We start from the raw sequence: 18,520 nt of genomic DNA, 5'->3' as shown, positions 1-18,520 counted from the left end.
ACTACAAACCAAATGCCCTTTAGGAAATTCTTCTCAGATCAGATATAAGGATAGACCAACTCTACGTCAAATCATCAACACACCAACTTGGTTTTCCCTCTGATCAACAATGTCACCCGAATACCATTTATTGGAAGGAATTTTAACACACCCTGCCATCACAATCACTCCGTCACCAGAACCAGTGATCTCTTTCTCCCCCTTTCCTTGTAATTTTCTCACTGATAGTTTCCTAGGTTTTCATAACTTCTCTATAAAACTAACCATGAAGCAGTGGTGGTGCACGCATTTAATCCCAGCACTTGGGAAGGAGAGACAGGTAGATCTCTGTGAGTTCAAGGACAGCCTGGTCTACAGAGCTACTTCCAGAACAGCCAGGGCTGTTACACAGAGAAACCCTGTCTCAAAAACTAAAACAAAACAATACAAAAACAAAAACAAGCAAAAAACCAAACTAACCACAAAAACCACACCTCTACTCAAGCAAATGAACCCTCAGTTATAACTGGGCACTATGCAAAGTATTCTATATGCAATTTCTTGTTTAAGCATAAGAGACCACATGAAGAAACAATCATTATCCTCATCTTTTAGATGAAATTTAGCAAGATAAATAGTTACCCATCAAGGCGTGGACATTACTCAAATGTGATTAAGGCTCTGACTTCCCTCATCCTTAAAGACCATCCTGAACATGTCCACCTCTGTAATATCCTTATTTCTAAATAAGACTAAAACAATTAAGAACTTTGGGCTCATAGCCAAACATGCTGGCACGTACCTGTAATCACAGCACTTAAGAAGTTCAAGGTCATCCTCAGATACCTATAGAGGTCAAAGCCAAACCATGTCTCAAAGGTACCCCTCCCTTCAAAGCAGGGTGTATGTACTGGAGATGTAGCTCTACTGGTAGAGTGTTTTTCTAGGATACATAAAGCCCTCGATTACATCCCCAACATCGTAAACAAAAAGTATCATTCCTAGCACCTGGAAGGTAGACCTCTGCAGACCACCTGGGAGGCAGCACCGGAAGATGAGAAGTTCAAGGTCATTTTTGGCTGGATAGCAAAATTTAAGTCCAATGTGGTATACATGAGACCCTGCCTGGTGGACGGTGGAGGGTTAGGGTTTGAATTCTAAGATCATGCTGTTTTGGCTCAAATCCCAGTCCCACCTATGGCCTTTAGCAAATTACTCTCTTCTGAATTTATTTCTGCTTCTATTAATATGGAAATAATATGGTGTTATGTGGTTTGAATGAAAATGGCCCCCACAAGCTCATATGTTTAAATGTTTAATACCCAGCTAATGGAACTGCTTGGAAAGAATTAGGAGGTGTGGCTCTGTTGAGTAGGTGTGGCCTTGAAGGTGTGTCATCAGGGGTGAGCTGTGAGGTTTCAAAAGCCCACACCAGGCCCAGTCTCTCTATGCCTGCTGTTTGTGTATCAGATGTAAGCTCTCAGCTTACTCCAGTGCCGTGCCTACCTGCCTGACTGTCTGCTCCCCTCCATAATTATGAACCCTCTGAAACTGTAGGCAAGTCCCTAATTAAACGCTTTCTTCTACCAGTTGTCTTGGCCATGATGTCTCCTCACAGCAATAGAATAGTAACTAAGACAGGTGCCTACCCTGAAAAATTGAGATTAAATGAGATTAAAAACAAAAAATGGTGACCTATTGCTTCTGCCTTTCTTCTCCTACCTATCTCCAGATTTCACACAGCCCACAGCAAGTTTTTCTTCTGGGTGCCTAGAATAATTTTACTCCCTTGGTATGGATTACAAATTACCTTACAGTTTAATAGAAATATCATCATTCATAAAAACCATGCAGGAACTGTTAATAAGCATAGAATTTAGTTCTTTGAATCCTCGAACCCACAGAGATCCACCTGCCTCTGTCTCCTGAGTGCTGGAATTAAATGCTGTGTTACCATGCCTGGTTACATTTGTATTTTTAAGTCTCTGAGAAAAAGACAATAGGACCCTAAATTTAACCTCATAAGACCATGTTCAGTAGTTCATGTCTGTAGTTGAAGGTCATCCCCAGCTACATAGTTAAGTTCAAGTTCAACATGGGTCACTTCAGACCATTTAAAAATAAAAATCATTAATATAAAAGACGTTTTTTACACAAAACAAATACCTAACAGGTGTTGGGAAAAGTATACATTTCACAAAATAAGAAAATCAATATAATAATAGAAAAGAAATTCCCCCAAAGTGTTATTTGTAACCATATATTGGTTAAAATTAAAAAGGAATAATTTCCATAACTCACAACAAGATTGAGTTTTGTAAACCAAATTACTAACAAAGAGAACAGAAATTCGCCCTAGGAGATAATGATTAAGCTCTAAGTCAGGGCCAATGTACAAAAGGCCCTGGGTTCATTAACCTGCACCTCTCCATGCAAAGAAAATCCAGAAGGGAAAAATAAAAAAAAAAAAATATGAAAACATGAGAATACTTATAGAAGCCTAATTATAAGCAAAAACAACTTAAATACATCAATAGACTTGAATAACTAAACTATGCTAACCTATAATAATGTAAGTCTGTTACAAAAAGATGCTAATATTGTTGGGGGAAATGTATATAATAAAACAGCATACATAATATAATAATGCACATATGTAAAAATTAAAATTTCACACTAACCTATATATTAATAAGGAGGCTATTTAGCAAAATATACATAATGTTTATCTCTCAAAGATACACATTTAGGATGATTATATGAACATGACCATATACATGTTTAGTATCCTTTTATTTTTCCAATGATTGTCTGACAATTTTATGCCAGGATGGTTTTATAAATTTCTCAGTATGACTGATTTTTACAACTACCGCTCTTAGAAATACCTTTCATGTGTGTCCCTTTATAAACTGTATGACATGTACCACATGAACACATTCACTCACTGATGAAATGCTAGGTCACAAGTGTATACAACCATAGCTGGCCTGAAAACATGTTTACATACACATCTTTAAATGGTGTAGTGCATGTATCACTGGAGGCTAACACATTCTTCCACTCAAATAATTAGTATAATGCTTTTTATCTCTTCGGATGGAAATATGCCAAACTTCAAAACATAGAGTAGATAGATATGGTTGTGTATGTCTGTAACTCTAGCACTTGAGAGATGGAGGCAAGAATATCCTCAGTTTATTGCCAGCCTGGAATACAACATAAAGTAGGCCCCATCTTAAAAACCACTCCCCTCCCCAAAAAAATCAAAACCTGAAATAAATTAACAGAAGATATTAAAAGCAACAACTCTCTAGTGGTAACTTTCTTTCACTGGAGTGAGGAATAGGGTAAATGAGAATGAAACCTAACGAACTGGATATAACAGGAAGCCAGCTGCCTTCCATCACTTACGCTGGAGCTTCATTCCAGCACAGGGAAGACAGGATGCTGACTTCATCACCTCATGATGGGTAATGTTACACAGTAATAGACCGTTTTCCAAGATGAATGGCATCCCCAAAACACATTCTCTTGAACCCAAAGTACTCTATTATCTGAATGTAAGAATACCCCCAAAACAAGCATCAGCACAGTTATTCCCTGAGCTCCACAGAAATGACAAATGCTGAGCAAGACAATATACTGTGTCCCTGCAGAGCTTCGTGGGAGAACCTCCCACAAGTTAAGACAAGCAAGATGCTGTGAAGGATCTCTTGTTAACTAGTTCTCCACCTCCCAACAGGCCCAGCCTCTTACCATACAGCCATGGATAATGGGCACACCACTAGCTTTCCCAAGTTCTGGGGATTATAAGATGTATTTAAAAGTAAACAAACAAACAAAACCCAACAACAACAAAACCACATGGCTACAGGGATATAAATAAAAACTAAAATTTACCATTGCTGACATTCCTCAAAACCCTAGGTTTTCCCCTTCATGAAATAAGGAGCTTAGCAAAACACTCCTCTATAACAGATTTTACAAACTGTCACTGTTAATAGAACCAGGGTAATAAAACATGGTGCGCTCCAGGCCAGGGAAGCGTCTCCAAGTGAAGATGATACATATTGATGACCAGTGTTGTTTTACTTAGGGAAAGGGGGCCAACAGCTATTTCAAGACTTGTAAGAATGTCTTATAAGGAGCTGTCAGGCACAGGCAGCTTGGCCTCTGACAAGCTGACATTCTGAGTCCATTACCTTTAGGAGGGAAGTATGACTTGCTCTCTGCTTTATGGGGCCAGTCTACCACAAGAGGTCCAAACCTTCGAAAGCTGGCAGTGATCTCATCTACAAAACAAAGAAGGAATTTAGCAAAATGAGAAAACAAACAAACAAAAAACAACCTGCAATCATAAGAAAACATAAAATATATCTTTTTACTTTAAAAATGTATTGAGGGACCCCATTCTCCCTTTGCATTTATTTTTAGAGCTTTTCTATAGTATCTCTACAGAAGAAAACCTGCAAAGAGAAATGTAATTGCTAGGGAGTACATTTGCTTATCAGATTCTAACCATGAAAAATGTTTCTGACTCTAATTCCTTTCCTTTTACTGCTAATAATCCTAATAAGAAATTTGGAAGAAAAATCTAATGCTAGCCAAGGTGATCTTTATGTCAAGCAAAACAGGAGAGTCAAAAAATAAAAACGTAAATGTTTCTCTGTTTCTAGAAAAAAGGTAAAGATGCAGAAAATGTTTCAAAAAAAATTTCATGGACAGGGGATAAGGCTCAGTGCATAAAGGCCCATGCCATAAAGCCTGATGACCTGAGTTCAATCCCTGGGGCTCAAATGGTAGCAAGACAAATTGTTCTCTATGCTGTGGCATGCATACCACCCCTAAAATAAGTAAAGGTAAATTGAAAAATATACACATAATTATTTGTACAGAATCCACTTGTATGGAATCTCTAGGATTACTTTAGAAACATAATTCTATTGATGAGCAACAAGGATGTAAAAGGGTTCAAAGTCAATGTCTCTCTCCATACTGCCTTCTTTACTAAGATGTATACAAAACTTGAAGCTCAATTATTTTATATCTTTCTTTTCAGTTTTGACTCCCTGGGTATTGATTCTCATTCCATCAGCAACGGTAAGAAATTCATCTTAAAGAAAATCTAATCGACTGACAATATTAACACAAATATGTGGATAGCTAGAAGAAAATGAAGCTGTGGCCACCTACAACTTTAATGTAGCAAGTCTAAAACTAATTTTAGCACCCACATATGAACATACATGATGAAATGGCTAAAGAAACCATGACCTATTTAGATTAGTATTAGAGTTGCACTGACCAAGCCAGTCAGCATTAGGAAGATTTCCACAGCATATCCAAAGCCTATGAGAACTAGAGTAATTTCTTTAAATTTGCTTTATCATCATTTAATTTCATTTACACATTCGATGTGCGTCTACTGATGTTGGCTTGGAGAAGAATCAGGGTCTGAACACAATGCACAAAAGTTAGCTCTTGTAAAGTTCTTAATGCATGCATAGTACCTTCATCGATGTCAGGAGGAAGACCTCCAACAAACACCTTTCTAGAGTAGCGTTCCACTCGTTCCCCATTTTGACATCGAGTGGGAGAACTTAAGCCAGAAGATAAAGCCTGATCGCCATGGCTGTCATCCAAGAAGGCGTCTTCAAAGGGAAAGAGAGAAGACCGACCTGAAACAAAGTAGCAGTTTCTACAATCAAAATGGCTTTCCTAGAGAACAATGCGTATCAGAACCCATTGTAGCAAGTGAAGCATACAATACATAATGTACCTTGAGGTAAGCCTTTTCCAATAGAATACTTAACTGAAAATCACTAAGTACAGCCATGTTTGCATACAACACTGAAATGACTGAGATAATATCTAAGGAGGAAACATCAAAAACCCATCGAAGCTACTAAGTATATGTCTTCAGAGGAAGAATCACTCACAAGGCATCAACCCTAACTGAGGAACAGTTGGTAGTTGATGGTTGCATGAGTTGGGGGGTGGGGTGGGGAGGGAAGCATCTTTCTTTGGGAATATGTCCACTGGTAGGTGAATAGACCCACACCTTATGAACATGGACGGTACTAGACTCTACTGGGGGGGAGGGGGGAAGGAACCACATAAAGTTGGGAGGAGCGTTGTTGGGGACTCTGGAGTAAAAAAAAGAGGTAAAATCAAAATACATTTTATACATACATAAAATTCTTAAAGAAAAAAATATTATGTTAATAAAAGAATATATAGGCTATTTTTTGTTCTTTCATCTTTGAAAGTACACAGGACAATCTATGCATTTCTTTATCTACTCTTGATGGTGACTGACCTCAGGGGTACAGTTATAAGGACTGGCCCTGATGATAGAAGCTAACAGAAGCTAATGATGTCTCTCCTAATAGCAAGGCCAATGATGCTTTCCCTAGCATGCAAACATACTACAATTTGAAAATAAGCACATGCAACAATATTGAACAGGATATGTAAATAAAAATGCTAAATCAAGACATGGAAGTATAGCATGTGTATGTGGCTATGACTATTCCTATTACTCTATTAATACTATTACTCTAAACTGCATTTTAAATCATTCAACAAAACAAAAAACAGAACATGGTACCACATGAATTTAATCCCAACACTTGGGAAGGCAGAAGCAGGAGGATCTCTGTAAGTTCAAGGCCAGCGTGGTCTACATAATGAGTTCCAGGCCAGCCAGGGCTATAGTGACTCTGTTTTAGGAGGTCTGGCTTGATCAAACCACATTAGTCTGGAAGGAATTTACAGCTTTTCATTTTTTGAGGTACGGTCTTTCTGTGTAGCCCTGGCTATCCTGGAACTCAATACGTAGACCAGGCTAGCCTGAAATTCATAGAGATCTGACTGCTCCTTCCTCCTAAATGCTGGGATTAAAGGTGTGAGCCACCATGACTGGCAATTAGTTTCAATTTGGCATTTCAAAATAAAGCCCATATTAAAAAACAATTTTGTCTGAGTCTGAGTTCCTGGTAAAACTTTCCACTACTGTCTTGAGCACTCCAGCTTCGCAGGAAGGTGGGAAGAGAGGACAGGGAAGAGAGAGAAGATAAGGAAAAGGGGGAAGGAGGAGGAGAAAAAGGAGGGAGAACAGAAGAAAGGGAGAGATGGAGGGAGGCGCAGCAGCAGGGCAAACAAAGGAAGAAGAAAAGTCTAAGATAAACCCACACACTTTTAGGGAAACAAGCACACGAGCACACTAAAGCACCCTCCCATTTATTCAGTTCTCTTGATTTCCCTGAAAGCCAGGCTTTGTACAACAATAGCCAACATTCAAAAACAGAATATAAATAGCCTTAGAAAAATGGTGAATACTTCTTTTACCAAAAGGCAAAAAAAAAAAAAAAAAAACAAACAAACAAAAAAAAAAAAAAAAAAAAAAAAAAACATTGCTAATGTAATCATGCTATGTTATGAGCAACTCAGTGGTGTAAGGAAGGTTCTGTTTTGAAGTTTGGAGTTACTAAATAAAAGGGCCAAGAGTGGGGATAGTGAGACACCACGAGTTTTTTTTATTAGTTCTTCCCAGTGTAACTACAAAGACTCAGTTTGTGTCGCCGAGCCACCTATCCTTTTTCAGCCTGGCAGGAACAAACAACAGACAGTCAATTCTCATCTCCTGATGTTTGTTTGGATCACTGGGAGTAAAAGAAAGATCTGCAGCAACTACAGGCAAAATGAGCTTCCCACAGACATTTTCTGACAGCCACCAGGTAAACCTGCCACGCAGTCCACACTCCAAACCTCATGCCTACTCAGTGTCAGGCTCGTGTTCAAGCCAGCAATTCCTACAGAACGTCTACTCCCACCTCTTAATTCCAACGCAAGAACTATGAGACGTGCAAAAGACAAAAGCTGGTGGAGAAGAGGCAGAAATGGAGAGCTTCGTGTGTTCTGCACTGCCCTCTCAAGAATACAAAATGCTGTTCTGCAATACAGACGCATTAACTCACTCTGGCATTAACCAGAACTAAGATAACAGAAGCCTTTCACTCAGTGTTAACCACTTGAGGAGAAATGCATCCCTTTTCAAGAGCAGCAAAGTACCTCCTGACAAAGGAACCCCAGTCCAGCGAGGGAGCAGGAAGCACACAGGTAACTATGAAATAGTAGGTGCTGAGAGAAGTGAGTGACTGTGTCCCTCCTGTGCTATGCAAAAGGGCAGTCTGCAGCAGAGTTTTGTGGAGCCGGAGTTTGAATGAAAAGACCAAAGACCCATAGAGAAAATGCGTTCACCTAAGCTCCTCATCTTCCATTTACATCTGCTCCTCTCCAGCACTCCTGATGGTGGATGTCCTTCTGTATGTATACTTCTCTTATTGGCTGATGAATAACACACAGATTGGCCAGTAGCCTGGCAGGGAGTATAGGCGGGGCTACCAGACAAGGAGAATTCTGGGAGAGGAGGCGGAGACAAGCCGATAGAGGTATGCCATGTAGCCACAGAAGGAGTAACAGGTCTGGCCATTCTCCAGTAAGATAAGGCCATGTAGAAAATATATAGATTAATAAGTATGGGTTGATAGTTAAGAGAGAGCTTGCCAATAAGAAGCCTGAGCCATTGGCCAAACAGTTTCTAGCTAATATACGTCTCTGTGTGTGCTTGTTTGGGGCTGAAGGGTGGTGGGACCATGCGGAATATAAACTTCCATCTACATTCCTTAAAATGTTAACACACAGGCCCAGTGAGTAAAAGTGCCTACCATATGAATATGAGGACTGCAGGTCAGAGCCTCAGCCTATGGTATGGTGGCTCACCTGTAATCTTAGCATGTGGGAGGCAGAGGCAGGGAATCCCTGAGGCAGGCTGGCCGGCTGGACAAGCAGTCAGGAAGCTCTTGGCTCAAGTGAGAGATCCTGCCTAAATAAGTGAAGTTCAAGGTGGAGAATAATCAAAGAAGTCAGCCAACACCAACCTCTGGCTTCCACGAACATGCACACATGCACATCCACACATATGGGCTCACATACTACATATCACCTACGTAAGTGAAAAAACAAAGGCCTTTGTACATACCCGATTCAACACAAAATTTAGGATTTACCTTGATAATTCATATTGTCTCTCTCCCTCCCCTTACCCATATGAAATCCATTTCTTACTATGATCTACCAATTCAAGCTTCAAAATACAATTTTCCTTTAATCTCTGTCTGTCACTAGTCACTAGCCAAATCCAAACCACTATCTCTTCCCTTGTCTCATGGCCCTCACAGATTTCTACTAGAATTCAACAGTGCTTTAAGAGAAAGGGGGACAGAGAGGGGGGAGGGGGGAGCAATACCATGTGCAAAGCTGGCCATGATGGTGCCTTACTCCAGTAATCCCAGCACTCGGGGGAATGAGGAAGGAGGATCAGGAGTTCAAGGCTAGCCTGCATTACTTAGTGACCTCCAGGCCAGCCTGGACTGTAGCATGAGACTATCTGAAACGAAAACAGTATGCACAAAGACACACACACTTCTGTGAGCATATATGGCCATTCCCCAGGTGCGACCTAACTACTGTTGCTTTCACCTGCACAAGATTTATAGTCCATTCTTAGTATTAAAGATGATTTTCCTTTTCCCAAATACAACACTTCATTGTAACACTGGCCTTAAAAAAAAAAAAAAAATTTAAAGATTGGATCCCAGCACTTGGGAGGCAGAGGCAAGCAGGTCTCTATTGATATCAAAACCAGCCTGGTCTACAGAGCAAGTTCCAAGACAGCCAGAGCTACACAGGAAGAAATCCTATCTCAACACCCCCCACACTCCACCCAAAAAAGAAGGCAGGGTCTCACACACTCTAGGCTGGTCTCAACCTCTTTACTAAGGATGACCTAAGTTTTTAAAATTTTATTTTTAATACGTGCAGGTGTTTTGCCTGAATGTAGGCTTTTATGCCATGTGAGAACCTGATATACTCAGAGGCCAGATCCCCTGGAAAGTGAGTTACAGAGGGTTGTGAGCTACCATGTGGATAGTGGGATCTAACCTGTTCTTGACCCTGAACTTGTGCTTGTCCTGCCTGTGCCTCCCAAGTGCTGAGATGAACTACCACACTGGGTTTATGTCGTCTTGGAAACTGAACCCAGGTCTCCAGGCATGTTAGGCAAGCCCTTGACCTCCTACATCTACACTGTTTACAATGATGCCCTGAAAAGAATTACACTCCCATAAACTCTGTTTGTTGTTGTATCAGATGACTTCTCTAAGCTGCCTCTAACTATGTTTTGTCCCAAGCCTACAGTAGCTTCTGGGACCTCCACCAGCAATTTGAATCCAGGGAGGAGGGGGATGAGTTGAGATTATGAAGAAATCAGTGTGACTATCCAGATGGGTAATGAGGAAGTCTCCAACCACAGCAGTGATATCCGAGACATTCTTGAGCAAATCAAACCTTGTTTCTCGTGACCAACATAACCACAGCTTCCCCAGAGGAAAATAAAAAAGCAAGAGCTGTAAAACTCTGGACAGTTTTCAAACTCAGCTATGGGATGTTAAGATACTTTCTAAGGCTTTAAAAGCGAGCCTCTGCCTTACTAACAGCATTTAGAGTGCTTCAGGCCTTAGTAATGAAGGCAGCCTTGGGAACAAAACTGAAAATAGTGAACACATAAATGATGTTTCTAACTGTAAGAATAAGATTATGAGTTCCAGAACCCAGGCCCCAAATCCCCTAACCTAAATTTTGTGGTGGTCAGGCTTCAAAACCTGCACCTCCCACCACCCCAGTGATTCCTATGCTAAAGTTTAAGAACCCCCAAGTGACCTCTAGGCAGCAGGCATTCACTGAAAGAGATCTACATGAAGTGTACAGAACGTAGGAAGCACCCAAGTTAAGGAAAGCACAGCCTCATGACCGAAACATAAACTCTCCAGTCAGCTTCATGTAACATGACTGCCTGGAGTGATAATGGGTAAAAGAAAAAAAGGAAACACTTAAAAGACACAACTTGTGGGGGTTAAAGGGAGGGTTGAAGGTATGGCTCTGTGTCAGAATACTTGCTTAGTTTGCACAAAGTCCCAGATTCAAGACCCAGCAGAAAAAAATTGTCAATCTGGTTTACATAGAGAGCTCCAGGAGAGCTAGGACTACATATCTGTCTCCAAAACAATAAAACAGAAGGAGCACTTCTGTGGGCTACAGAGGTTTCCACAGCCTGACAGCTCTATTTCCTTCCGCTCTGGTCGGAAGCTCCGGAAGGGTGTTCATCTATCTACTTTCTAATGCACATGTCCGGGCATCTCTATGTGTGTTTGCTATGTTCCTGCAGGTACTTATGGATGCTAGAAGGGGATGCTGGATCCCCTAGAGCTGTAGTCCCACTCCTGATTGTGGGTGCTGAGAACTGAACACCAGGCCTTTGGCTCTTAATAGTGATTTAGCACTTTGTTAATGTGCAGGGGTGATTTGTGAACTAGTTCACAAATAGGCCAGTGAAGCTTTCACTGCCAGACTCACACCAGGCTAAGTTAGTGCCATGGTATTCTGAGCAGTCCACTGAACCTTCCTGAGGCTATTATCCATGCAGTCATTTTGTTGAAATATATCCACGTTCAAAACAAATTCTCCCAGACGGGCTGTTTGGCACATGCCTGAAATCCCAGCACTTAGGAGTCTGAAATAGGAAAATCTCATGTCCGAGGCCAGCAAGACACTGCCTTAATACAAATAATAGTGGCTGGGTTGGGATGTGCTGGGGATGGGCTACATGAGACACTGTATCAAAACAAACAAACAAACAAAGCTATCCTAGGGAAATTGCTAAACTTTTAGTTACTGGACATGTCATTAGTAACCAAAATCTTAAGATGATACACGTGAATGTCTTACATTCCTGCCGCACTCTCTAGCACCCCTCTGACACATTCCTTTTCTTTAAGGGAAACATTCCCCAACACCAAAATGCTTTATACAATCAGCATTATGTCTTAAGAGAATTACACTCCTATGTGAAGATAATATAAACCTGTTACAATCTCCAGCTACTCCTACAGAAAATATATACACAACATTCAACAGAAGGGAAAGAAAAGGCTTCTCGACTGTTCTAACTTAAGCCACGTGACTTTCGACTAAATGCTCTCCTTCTGGTAGATAATCCCAGTGTCTGATCCAGGGACTGAATGGATAATATATGAATGTGGCAATGACCTAAAACTAAAAGACCTGTGAATCAAAGTACCAGGTAACCTGCAAAGTGCTAGCAGACAAGGGGAAGTTCTCTTCATGATGCTCCTCCCCAGGAAGCTGCCTCCTACAGCAAATCATGGGAAAACCAGAGCCAGTGGCTATGCTGTGCCTCTAAAGATGTTCAAGCATGAGCTCTGGCTGAAGCCCCTGCCACCACCCCAGCTGCGCCGCAGCACTGCTAGTCCAATATTTCCACTTTCAGATGCCTGTCAGCTCAGTCTTGCAAGCAGCGTAGAAATCAGTTTAAGAATTTAACAGAAACGATAATGAGAAATGGCTTCCTAAAAATAAATAAGTAAAATATCTCCATGGAAACTGAAATAGTTTCCAGCTTAATCTCCAGTCTTTAACTTTGGAGAAGTCAGATCCCCTATCTGTGTCTGTCTTTGTAAGGGCGGATCCAGATGAAAGGCTTCTGGATCTCCAGGGACTCCAGGCTCTTTATTAAACACAGTGTTTGTTTGTATGCTTACATCTGCTCCTTTGTTTTCAGACAGCCCTCACTATGAAGCCCAGGGTGGTTTCAAACTCTTGATCCTGCTTCAGCACACTCAGTGCTAGGATTACAGGCACATGCCACTATGCCCTGCACAGAAACCTTACACAACAAAAACACAGTTGATTTTATACTAAAAAGTGATATATCTTAGGCATCGTAAACTTGTAAGCAAGTTGTTATTAATTACTTTTTGTTTTTTGGGTGCAGGATCTTATTATATTGCCCTGGCTGGCCTGAAATATACTTCACAGACTGCTGTCCTCAAACTCAGATCTGCCTGCCGCTGTCTCTGCCTCCTGCATATGTTAAGATTAAAGGTGTGTGCCAACACATCCTCGTTACAAGTAAACTATCTCCCCTAAACTTCTATCTCACACTGACATTTCAAGTCATGCCATTGCCATTCACCCCCCACAGCTTTCACCAAAAACCCAACACCACCAAGGTCACCTTCCGAGTTACTTGCCACATTTGATTCATGGGCATGACATCACCCTTCCAATTCTGTTGCCGCTTCTCTCCATCATTCTTAATTTCTCTGCAGCCTCACTGCCATCCATCGCGCTAACCTAACTCACACCATTCCTTGTTATCTTGACATCTTCTAACTAGGCAACCCTCGTCCATTCCCGTTCCTCTTCGAGCAGCAGTGTGGTGTTTTTGAAACATAAATGCAACCACTAGGCCCTGCCATGATTTCCTTCCATACTTGGGAAGTAAAAGGCCAGTAAAAGCAGACCTCCCTCCAAACCATTTCCTCTAGTCCTTCTAAAGACAAGTTTTATTGAAATATAATTCATACGTCATAAAAATTCAAACATTTAGCCAATTACAAGTCACATTCCATCTTCCCTCAACTACTTAGTTTTAAACTATACTATTCTTCTGAGTATCTCAGCAGACGTTCCTATTCTGGATTTCCGATGAGTGGAACGCTGTAATATTTTCAAGATTTATACATATACTGTATCGTGCATTACTACTCTGCAAAAAGCCTTTTGCACAAGCCATTTCTCCTACCTTCACTTTTCAAACAAAGATTCATTTATTTTTATTTTTATGTGTGTTTTACCGGATGTATATATGGGCAATACATGCATGACTGCTGCCTGCAGAGGCCAGAGGAGAACTCTAATTAAACTACTCCATTATTTTTATAAGTTTGAAATTTTTCATAATTCAAAAATGAAAAGCCATGCATGGTGGTATATGTCTGCAATCCTAACACTCTAGGTTAGAGACTGGAGACCGGAAAGCCCTAAGTTCGAAGCTAGCCTATAACAAGTAGTAAGACCCTATCTCAACAAACAGCGGCAGGCATCCCCTTGTCCTTTGTGTTTCATTTTGAATGTCACCTGGCCTCCACCACTGAGATAGGAACCGCCCACTCCTTCTTTCCTGAGGCAGGCCAGCTCCCAGAGGGCCTAGCAGCTGTGTGGGAAAACCATGGTACCAGCATGGGACTAAAAAACAGAACAGCAGAGAGATAAAGTTTCGTACAGCTCGGGCTGGCCTGGAATTCACTAAGTAGCCAAGGCTGCCCTCGAACTCCTAATCCTTCTGCCTCTACCCACCAAGTTCTAGAGTTACAAGCTTACAGCACCACGCCTGGGCTTGTAAAAAGTTACTTTATTTTCATTACTGTGTTTTGCGGGCTCCTGGTTATGGTGCACATGTGAAGACGGGACAATCAGTGCAGTTGCTTCTCTTTTCCCATCTTCATGCAGGGTCTGGGAATTGAACTCAGCACACCAGACTTACCCACCAAGTCACCTCACCAACCCCTGGTTGTCTCATTTATTTATCACCTCTGCCCTATCTAGAGCAAGCTCTGAACAAAGTGAGAGACCATGCCTGGAGTCTAGAACCAGGTAGCCATAATAAACAGAGTGGAAGGCCCAGAACTCCATTTTCATTCTTCCTTCTGGATCCTCCCACACCAATTTCTCAGAATAGTGCAAAACAAGTAATCTGATACCTCTCACTCTCTCTCTCTGTTCATATTTTCCCATTACTATACTGACCAATAGCAATCAAGATACTACAATCACAAACATTAAATCCAACTCGTCTATTTTCCACTCCAGAACCATTTATTTGCATCTTCAATAGACAAGCTCAGAAGACTCAGCTTGCACTAGCAGAATGCCAGGCTGGTACCATGGTCTCACCAGCACAGTTGCAAGGCCCTCTTGGACTTGGCCTGCCACAGAAAGATGACATCAACTCATGAACCCAACTTTACTGAACTTTACAACTATGGAATCAATTAAGTTATCCATTAGTGAACATACATGCTTATGACCTACACATTTACAATAGTAACTCCAACCACTCTTTGGCTCTTTGTATTTGCTTATCTATACTGTTCAAATAGATATTTTTGGATTTTCCTTGCTGCTGTATAACCAAGAAGTTTTATTAAACATCAAGAATACTGATGTAGACCTGGACGTACAGCTCAATGGTAGAACACATGTTTAGCATGTATGAAAACTAGGGTTCAGTCACCAGCAGCAACCCAGCCCCCCCACCACGGCATAATTAATCTGTCTATTTGTAGAAAAAAATGTCTTTGTGGGCCCTGAAAATTACATATCCATGTCAAATTTAAAATTACAACACTAAATAAATGTGGAAGCTGCCAGTAACGTTAGCGCCTGCCTACAAGCTCAACCCTGGAGAAAGTGAAGAGAGAGCATTGCTGTAAGTCTGAAGAAACCCTTGGGCTATACAGTGAATACCAGGCTAAGGGCTACAAAAAAAAAAAAAAAAAAAAAAAAAAAAAAATGAAGGCGGGGGAGGAAAGAAGGAAGGAAGGAAAAAGAGAAAGGGTACAAGCAAAGATCTTACATGGCTCTATCTAACAGGGGAGCACACATTAAACTTGTTAGAAGAAGAGTATTCCTGAAAGATAATGCTCCTTGGCTAACCTAAAACTCCTAGGTCAAGTGACCCTCAGCCTTCTGAGTGGCCAGGACTATAAGCAAATAACATTATTTCCACCAGCTAATAAGAAATATAAAGCAAACTCTTCTGCATAGATGAGTGTTATTTCAAAATAATCCTAATTGATACATATTTAATATGACTATTCACAGAGCGTCGTGTTAGGCACAAGTCACAATCATCCTCAAATAAACTATCTTCAACTGAAGAATCGGGGTACAAACGAAAGACAGGAAGAATACAAGGTAGTAGAACACAGAAGAAAATACTGCCTATGAGGCCACCAGGCAGGGCTTCTTAGAAAGGATAACTCTTGCCAGGGTTAGAGAGATGGCTCAGTAGTAGTTAAGATCACTTGCTGTTCTTGCCAAGGACCCAGGTTTGATTCCCAGAAGCTCGTTACCATCTCAAACTCCAGTTTCAGGGGATCAGATGCTCTCTTCTGGCCTCTCTAGGTACCAGGCCCACATAGGATGTCACACATGCGCGCACACACACACATGCGTGCACGCCAATACACACAACCATTTTTAAAAATTAAAAAAGGCTTGAATTTGGTTCACACTAGTGAAGTAAGATTTAGAAGAGTGGATGAGTGGTCAGTGCTTGGCAATGACCAGAGGAGAGCAAAGCACATAGAATGAGCAGAGGAAGATGGAGTGGGAAGAGATGCTGCTGCGGCTGGTGAGATAGGGAGGAATAGATCACAAGTACCACTAGTGGCGAGTGAGAATTACAGAGATCAAGTGATGTTTCATAAAGATGGAGTAGCAAAAATGAGAGCAATTGAGATGAAGGGCAAGCCTAAGAAACCAGAGGCGAGTCTTGACAAGTGACCGATTCATGCCTGAGGAAAGGGCCATCCCTCCTGTCTACTGTCAGGAGGTTCCTACTTCCTATAGACAATGCTTATTCTCTACTCCTGTCTGCATCTTCTACCAGTATGAAACAAGTATTATGCAAAATGGTATAGTGATACAATATAATAAATGAGATAAAGACAGGAGATGTGATCAAAGGTCTTCACCTTTATGATTAAGGTACCCATAAAAATATTACTATCCAATGTTTGTCACCATATTATTTTAAATGCAAGTGATCATGTTTACTACCTTGCTTGAAAAAAAATTCTGACAAAAAAGTAATTATCTATCATCTATAATTTTTCTTGTTCTAAAGGAAAGCAGTTATGTTGTATAGATAAAATTTATAAAAATAAAAGTTATTTACACCAAAAATATACAAAATTAATTTCCCCAAAGTAAAATGGTTATAATTAATGTTTTATCATACATACATTAATCCAGCCAATATTCATTTATCTAATATTTAGGTGTAATAAATAATACTAACAATTTAGTATTTTCTCTTTGTAACAACCAAAGTCAGAGACATTCTGATAAAAGGTAAACATTAGCAAATACAAAACAAAGAGACAGATTCTAATACTGGCTCTAGCTTTAACCTGAAGTTACACAGCAAGCAGCAGACAGATCTTACATTTGTGGAATGCTTGTTGGACATGTACACCTTTTCTTAAAACTAGACTTTGGACATTATGAAGCTGGACAAGATTGGTTCTATTGCCTCATAATTTGCAGATGAGGAAGCCAGCTCTAAGTCACAGGCTGTGAGAACAGCCCAGGTACTCGCCCTAAATCCCACCTTTCCCATTGGCTAGGCTTCTTATTGCTACTCTTCAAACCATTTGTAAATAGTTACAGATGTGGAAATACTCAAGGGGTACAGCATTACACAAATGAAAGTTATACTAAATTAGGTTAGGTTTTAAGGGACTAAAGCAAATTTGTGGCACCTCTTTAAAGAAACACACACACAGATTATAATATTATAGTAAAGATCTTGGAAAGGGCCCTAAAATGTAAGCTTGCCTTTGGATGCAACAGAAAAGATAATCACCAGACAACTTAGTAAAATCAAAAGCTGTTCCCCCAAATGAGTATTTACCCTCTAAATCATATGAAAACAACACAGAAATATAGGGTCAAAAAAATATATACACTTGGCCTTTATTTCCTCATGCTCAGTCACAAAAATTTAAACTAAAAAAACTCCCAGATGAAGTTGTCTTTGCTATAGCTTTATTATGATTAAAAGAACAAATTACCAATAATTATAATAAAAGTAATAAAGAATTACTTTTCTAAAATAATTAAGCTAGAACATCAGACCATACAATAATTACTGTCTTATACACACAGGCATAAACACGCACATACTCATACTTACTCACAGTTTGGCAAGCAAAAGATCTCATTAAAAAAAAAAATTACCTCGTCTCCGCCCATAGCTCCTGGCTGCATGTAAACACAGAAGAAAACCATGGGTATTTATATCAAAATGGTGAATTTAGAAATTAAAAAAAAAATGTTCACATAAACATTTTCTAAGTATTCTTGAATGTTAATCTGAAGACACTGGCCACCTTCACTATTAACACACAGGGGAGAGTCTTCATGAAACATTAAGCCAAAGCACTGTTCACAACAACTCTAGTGACTATGACAGCTGCTGGGACTGAGCATCACAAGTTTGTAAGGGATTTCATTGGGTATATTAGGGCCTACTATCTATAGCTGACACAGATAAGAGCTTCTTGAGAATAATTTGTAAATCTTCATTTGAACTTTATATTACCACCAGACATCACTCACAGGGAAAATATGCTAAGTAACAAAAAGTTGTGGCATATGGCGGGCATTCCAAACTACTTCACACACACACACACACACACACACACACACTTCACAAATGCTCTGAAAATGTATAGAAATTATATGTCATTAGTCATTCTTTAAAGAATCCATTTCTGTGAATTTTTGTATTGTGCAAGTTCACATGTGTGTGGATGCACGTGTATGA

The 18,520-nt window shown here is 40.3% G+C and overlaps 1 protein-coding gene across 11 annotated transcripts in view; it reads right to left on the bottom strand.

Annotated features, from left to right (window-relative positions):
* Cpeb3 (cytoplasmic polyadenylation element binding protein 3) overlaps positions 1-18,520 on the bottom strand; it is a 166,002-nt gene that overhangs the window by 53,452 nt on the left and 94,030 nt on the right. For 7 of the 11 annotated variants that reach the window (XM_051199586.1, XM_051199582.1, XM_051199581.1 and 4 more), the window contains exons 5-7: positions 17,932-17,955; positions 5,493-5,660; positions 4,185-4,274 (exon numbers count right to left, since the gene is read on the bottom strand). The exons of 2 other annotated variants lie outside the window; for them this stretch is intronic. In XM_051199586.1, coding sequence (XP_051055543.1) covers positions 4,185-4,274; positions 5,493-5,660; positions 17,932-17,955 — 282 coding nt within the window. The remainder of the gene's footprint in view (positions 1-4,184; positions 4,275-5,492; positions 5,661-17,931; positions 17,956-18,520) is intronic. 2 more of the 11 variants (XM_051199587.1, XM_051199589.1) reach the window with 1 other exon arrangement.

The sequence above is a fragment of the Phodopus roborovskii genome, unplaced genomic scaffold (assembly GCF_943737965.1).
Source record: "Phodopus roborovskii unplaced genomic scaffold, PHOROB, whole genome shotgun sequence".
In the NCBI taxonomy this organism is placed as follows: domain Eukaryota; kingdom Metazoa; phylum Chordata; class Mammalia; order Rodentia; family Cricetidae; genus Phodopus; species Phodopus roborovskii.
This window is presented reverse-complemented; position numbering and strand designations above follow the sequence as displayed.